This window comes from Nicotiana attenuata, chromosome 2, assembly GCF_001879085.1.
Source record: "Nicotiana attenuata strain UT chromosome 2, NIATTr2, whole genome shotgun sequence".
Lineage (NCBI taxonomy): Eukaryota > Viridiplantae > Streptophyta > Magnoliopsida > Solanales > Solanaceae > Nicotiana > Nicotiana attenuata.
The window spans coordinates 21424631-21431896 of record NC_031990.1 but is presented as its reverse complement, the minus strand read 5'-3'; the positions used below and the strand labels follow the sequence as shown (position 1 = coordinate 21431896).

Below are 7266 nucleotides of genomic sequence, written 5' to 3'. Positions count from 1 at the left end.
CATTGTCTTCTTCATTTAGAAGCTTTTCTTCTGTAAATTGTCCAGTTCCAACACCCCCCCTCAAGTTGGAGGGGGACAAAGTAACACCCAACTTGCCGATGATGGAGCGATGAATCAGACTCGATAAAGGCTTAGTGAAAACATCTGCGAGCTGCTGATTCGAAGGAACGAAGGATAGAGAAATCAGACCTGCTTGGAATTGCTGCCGAACGAAATGACAATCCAGCTCCACGTGCTTTGTTCTTTCATGGAAGACTAGATTTTTGGTGATATGAATCGCTGCTTGGCTATCGGAATGGAGAGGGACCATCAAAGATGGAGAAATTGATAGATCTTCTAGTAAGCGGACTAACCAGGTAACCTCTGCAACCACCCTTCTCATTGAGCGATATTTTGCTTCAGCAGATGATAAAGAAACTAAAGGTTATTTCTTTGATTTCCAGGATACTGGAGAACCTCCTAAGCTGATGTAAAACCCACTGATGGAACGGCGAGAATCAGGGCACCGACCCCAGTCGGAATCACAGAAGGCAAGAAGACGAAGAGAAGAGCTGGAGTTCATTAGCAAATCCATACCCTGATCTGAAAGAAGGTAGTGCAGGCAGTGAAAGGCAGCATCCAAATGAAGACTCCGGGGAGATTGCATGAACTGGCTCAAATGTTGGATGGTGAAGGATAAATTAGGTCGCGTGTGGATGAGGAAGTTCAATTTCCCCAATAGACGTCTACGGTAAAAGGTTGGATCTGGAAGCAATTCGCCAGTATCAAGATTGAGTCTTTGAGTGGGATCAAGTGGTGATGAAGCTGGCCTTAGGTCAAAGGCTCCAAACTCATGCAGTAAGTCTAAAGTAAATATCTTTTGAGTTAATATCAATCCATGTTCTTCTCGAATGATTTCCATGCCCAAAAAATAATTGGCTTGTCCGAGATCCTTGATCTTGAATTCGGAATCAAGGAACTCTTTAACAAATGTTGTTCCTTTAAATCATCCCCTGTTAGTAGAATATCATCAACATAGACTGCAATAATGGTAACCTTCCCTGCTAATTTTTTAAAGAATAAAGAGTAATCGTAGAAACCTTTAAAATTTAAAGCCGCAGTTAGTCTGGCATACCATTGCTTTGAGGCTTGCCGCATACCGTAAAGTGACTTCTTCAAGAGACAAACATGACTGGGTGAAGGGGACTGCATCCCTATTGGGAATTTCATGAATACTTCTTCCTGCAAATCCCCATGCAGGAAGGCATTATTCACATCCAATTGAAACACTTCCCATTTCTTCTTCACTGCAATGCCAAGAAGACACCTGATAGTTGTCATTTTGACAACTGGGGAAAAAGTCTCAGTGAAGTCTATCCCTTCCCTTTGAATATCTCCCCTAACAATCAATCTTGCTTTGTATCTTTCCAAAGAACCATCAGACCTATATTTAACTCTATATACCCACTTGCATGGTAGGGCCTTCTTCCCAGGAGGTAAGAGCAGTACTTCCCATGTCTTATTGGCCTCCAAGGCTTCAAGTTCTTTGGCCATGGCATCTTGCCAGCCTGGGTGAAGGCATGCTTGGAATAAGATGTAGGTTCTGAAACATAGGAGGTGGTCTTGAGAAGGGATTGATTCGCTGGAGATAAGGCAGAGAAGGAGAGGACAACAGGTTGTATAGGAGTAGTAAAGCAAGAATCAGTAAGATCTGTGAGGAAGACTGAGTTACAAACAAAATCTGTTAGATATGCTGGAGTTCTGTAAGTTTTGGTTGACCTTCTGAGTTCAGGTTCTGAAGGTAAAACAGGGGACTTGGTGATAGGAGAAGGATTGAAGAAAGGTGAGTGTAGGGTAGGAGAAGCACTAGGCTTAGTCATAGGAGAAGGAGTGAGAGCAGGTGAGTGCAAAATAGGAGAGGAAGGAGAGGAAGAATTAGGTGAGTTTGGTTGAATGATAGGAGAAGTAGTGGTTGGATGGTTGGACTGTGGGCAATCAGGGGTCTGTGATGGTGAATAAGGAAATATAGGTTGAGTCCCTTTGGTATAAGAGAAAGGAAAAATGGTTTCATGGAGCTTCACATCTCTAGAAATGAAAATCTTCATAGTCTGTAAATTCAGGAGTTTGTATCCCTTATTTGCCATAGGGTATCCTATAAACACACAAGCCACAGACCTTGGATCAAGCTTTGTTTTATGTGGGTATAGTGTACATGCATAAGCTAGGCACCCAAAACTTCTGAGTGTGTGATAAGAAGGTGGTACTCCAAACAAGATTTCATGAGGAGATTTCAACTTGAGAACCTTAGAAGGAAATCGATTGATGAGGTAGGTAGCAGCTAGCAGACACTCTCCCCAAAAAGAAACATGAAGTTTAGACTGAAATAAAAGAGCTTTGCATGTTTCCAAAAGATGCTTGTGGTTTCTCTATACTATGCCATTTTGTTGTGGGGTATAGACACAAGTAGTTTGATGTATGATACCTTGAGAAGAAAGAAAAGCTGAAGTATCTGAGCTACTTCCCAGTTCCCATGCACTGTCTGATCTTATGATCTTAATTTTCCTCTCAAATTGTCTTTCCACTAAAGCAAGAAATTGTTTCAAAATGCTAAAGGCATTGGATTTAGTACTGAGAAGGTAAGTCCAAGTTGATCTACTAAAGTCATCAACAATGGTAAGGAAGTATTTGAAACCTTCACGAGTGGGATCTTTGTAGGGTCCCCAAGTGTCTATGTGAATTAGATCAGAAATCCCCTTTGAAGAGATGGTACTAGATTGGAAAGGTAACTTAACCTGCCTTGCCTTAGCACAAATTTCACAATGCTTAAATGAATCAGATGAAGAAGAACAAGAAATAGAGGAAATATTCTTCATATTAGAATAAGGCAAATGCCCTAACCTCAGGTGCCATAGGCTTACATCATTTAGAAAAACAGAACTACATGAAACTGAAACTAAGGACTGAATACTGGTCCTATTCCACTTAGAAGAAACCGGACAATGGCCATTCTTTGAATTGAAAAATTTGATACTAGACTTGAATGTGTGTAGTAGATAAATCCCTTGTTTCTCTTTACCAAGAACCACTGGCCTCTTCATTGAAGGGGCCTGCAAAATTGCACCAAAAGAGTGGAAAGTGAGTAGGCAATTAACATGCTTACAGAGCTTGTGAACTGATAATAAATTATACTTAAAAACTGGAACAAAAAGGACATTAATTAGAATGAGATCAGGGAGTAATTGAACACTCCCAGCTTGAGTGACTCTAACTCTTTGTGAATTAGGTAGATTGACAAAGACTGGCTTGATTAAGGCTCTAACATTGAACAAAAGGTTAAAATCACAAGTCATATGCTCAGAAGCTCCTGAGTCTAAAATCCAAATAATAGACTTAGAGATTTTGGAAAGTGAATGTTTGGGGTATACCAGCACAGTTTGAAGTCACATTGACCTCTGGATTGATCTCTCCTTGTGCTGTAAATTTGGTCTGTTGAAGAAGTTGAACCAAATTGTTGTATTGCTCCTGTGTGAATCCCTTTTCCAGACTGCAAACTGATTGATTTGAGTTGACCTCTTGTATGACTGCTGCATATCCTTGTGCACCACCTTGAAACTTCTTGTTCTTAGTGAATTTAAAGTCTGCAGGAAAACCAATGATCCTGTAGCACTTCTCAACTGAGTGCCCGAGTTTCTTACAGTAGGAGCAAACTAGATTGTTTCTCTTTCCCTCATAGTTTCCCCTCTTATCTGTTTGAGCATACTTCTGACCTCCATACTGTTGCTTTGCAGCCAGAAAAGCAGAATCAAGAGGGTGTTGAGTTACATGAATTTCCCTCTACTTCTCTTCTTGGATTAGCAGTGAATAGGCATGGTTAATGCTTGGAAGAGGTGATGCCATAAAGATGTTGCTCTTCACACCTGAGTAGGCTTCATTCAGTCCCATCAGGAACTGAATAAGCCTTCCATTTTGCTGAGACTTTAGAAATCTACTCTTGCCTCCACAAGAGCAGTCACAACTACAACGAACACAGGTATCAATGTTGTCCAACTCATCTGAGATTTTCTGGAACTTAGTATAGTATCCTGCTACATCTGAAGTTCCTTGAACTAAATCACTGAGCTCCTTTTGCAGCTGGTAAAGCAAAGCTCCATTGCTTTGTCCAAACCTATCTTCCAGCTCTTCCCAGATCTCTTTAGCAGTTTTGGAATAAAGGACACTTTCAGCAATTTCCTTTGAAAAAGAATTGAGCAACCATGATATTACCATATCATCGCAACGATTCCATGCCTTGAAAGAGGGTGAAACAGGGGCTGGTTCACTGATTGTGCCATCTATAAATCCCAGCTCATTTTTGGCTGACAGGGCTATGAGGACCGGGTACAGGTACAGAAGTGGCTACAACGGAGCAGCTTACTCCTGAGATGGATTTACCCCCTACACCAACCTCCATAACTCTTTCCATCAAAGATGGAGTTGACAAGGATCATCCCAAGCGAATCAGAGGGGTCAAGGTAAAATGGATGAGAGCTATCATTTGTGAGTGTGGGTTGAAGAGATTGAATGGAGGATGGAGAAGCAGCCTCCAGAACTGTTTCTGATTCATCAGTGACAGCCATTGAAGGGAACTTGAGAAACTTGAAGAAGAAGTAATAGGATCTAGACCTTAAAGCTCTGATATCATTTCAGAGAATGAGAGACGTTTTGGGAAATTTTTGTGTATTTTGTTCAATCTCTGTACAAACATTTATACAAACAAAAGGAGTAAAATTCTATTAGCCTAAGTACAGGTGGCCTACTACTATTCCTCTATGTATATACCTAAAAGAATAATCTGCAGAATGCAAAGAATTTAGTATTTACACATTTTCTCTCACACACTTCACACGTAGGAAGAACATTCTAGACTTGGAAACCTCTTATTGCCAGGTGTTACATTTGTGCTTGATTTGGATGCTTCAGATTTGATCTTCTTTAAATTAAATGAGCGGACATGATTCATTCTGTCATTTAATAATAAAATGGTCTGAAACCTCTTTCAAGACATCAAACTTTGACTTTGTATCTTCTTGTTGGCCATTGTCTTCTTCATTTAGAAGCTTTTCTTCTGTAAATTGTCCAGTTCCAATCATATTTTAAAAATAAATTATAATGCATATAAACAATTAATTTAGAACCCAATAATTTAAAAAGATTAAAATTTAGAATCTGCAACCTTCAAACTCTGGCTCCAGCTCTAACTACAATACATGTAATAATCATAAAATAAAAAGAGGAAATTAACTTAAACACCTATCCCCCAAAAAATAGCCGACACATGCATATATGATACATAATTAGTGTATAATAAGAGATTTTACTTATCTATACTACTTTTGAAACTTATTTACCCTCAATATTGAAGTTTTAACTTAGAGCCCGTTTGGGTATAAGAATTTTTTCACTTTTTTTCCAAATCAATTTGGCCATAAAATTTTCAATTTTTATTTATAGATAAATTTTGGAATTTTTCGAAAATTTAAACTCCAAAAAACTGTTTTTCAAAATTTTCACTCAGATCACTCACAAAAATTTAGAAACAACCCAAAATTATATTCATGTCCAAGAACAACTCTAATTTTCAAATACCATTTTCACCTGAAGAAAAAAATCACTTTTTTTTGGAATTTCACAATTCTTATGTCCAAACGCCACTTAACTACAAGTTCATATACAATTTACCAATTATATACAAAACAATATATTAGATTCTAATTTGGGTGAGGAAACTCGGGTAAACCCTAACGCTTCATCTACGTTGTACTGGCTTGTTTCTATAAGTAGTGTGGTTAGCATATTTTTTTTTTTGATTTTTCGCCATTTTTGCTTGTTCTCAACCTCTCGACTAACCAAATTGTATCTAATCAACAGTACCCAAGTCGTATTGTTACAATGTCTGAGAATACACCCCACAAGTTGATTACTAGAGGTATACCCACTAAACTTCTCAATTTCGATGGGCCCTCTTTCTCCTTGCAAATCACGCAAGGTGAATTGGACGCAGGTTTAGCCAAAGATATTGATTTGGAGAAGAGAACAAAAGCTCGACATGATAAAGTCGAGAAATCAATGAAGGAGACAACACTTCCCATTCGGGAAAAGAGGAAAAACCATATCTCTGAAGCTTCATCTGTCAAGGGGAAGGAGGTTGAAGAATTGAAAACCTCAGATAAAGTTGAAGAAAAGGTAATTTTCTGATGAAATTCCACTATATTTATTCATGTATTCATTTGTATTTATACGTATTTATATGTATTCTGATGTATTTTTATAGTTGTCTTTTTAAGTTTCTTTCAAGGTTCCCATCACTGTTTTTCCTTTTTCAATTTCATTGTATTTATTTGTTGTTTTCAACAGTTTAAAGTTCCATTCTATATTTAGTTGTATTCATATGTATTCATGTATGATAAATTAATGTCATTTGTGTTGTATCCAGTTGTTTTATATGTAATTAGCCTTGTCAGTGTATTTAGTTGTATTTATATGTTTTTATTCATGTCAAATGCAGGGAATTAAGTTTTTTGTGAAACAACAGCCAAAATTTGCACCCCATATCAGTGTGTATACTAACACTGATATAGTCTCCGATATAAAGAGAACCTTACTACTGTTCAGTACCAACAACTTGGTAATACTTGCTTTGGAAATTTTCTTCAAATGAAGCGTTGTGAAGTCCAACATCAACTCTTCAGATGCTTCATGGCTCTCCAGTTAGAAGGTACTCCTAACAATGTATTTGCAATACACGTCAATGGTACTTCATTACATTTCACATTAAAGGAGTTTGCGCTTGTGACTGGCCTCAAATGTGTTGGTAATGATGCTGATTTTGAGTTTAGTGAAAAGGTTCCTAACCGACTTATTGAGACTTACTTTGGAGGTGCTAATCTTGTCAAGAAGAAACATTTGATTAAATGCTTTGCTGACAAGAACTGGGGTCCCGACAATGATGTTGATGCCTTGAAGATATCTTTGTTGTATTTCATACACACCTTCATTTTTTCATCCGAGAAAAACAGTACAACCATACCAAGGCTACATTTTGACTTGGTAGAGAGTGGGCGTTATTCTGAATATCATTGGGGTTTAAAAGCATTTGAGATGTTGACAAAATCGATTAGCAAGAAGATGGATGCTGTGAAGAAGTATTACAGGATAGCTGGGATGCCCCTAGCTATGCAAGTGTGGTTTTATGAGTGTTGTTCTTCTGTTGATTCCAAAATTGCACTCCGAGTTGATGACGTGGTCCCT

At 38.2% G+C, this 7266-nt stretch overlaps 1 protein-coding gene across 1 annotated transcript; it reads right to left on the bottom strand.

The window, feature by feature from the left end:
- On the bottom strand, positions 425-1320 carry LOC109217342 (uncharacterized mitochondrial protein AtMg00810-like). Its single transcript, XM_019381585.1, has 3 exons — positions 1140-1320; positions 960-1040; positions 425-843 (listed from the first exon to the last, which is right to left on the bottom strand). Exons 1-3 carry the CDS (start codon positions 1318-1320, stop codon positions 425-427), a joined length of 681 nt encoding a protein of 226 aa, XP_019237130.1.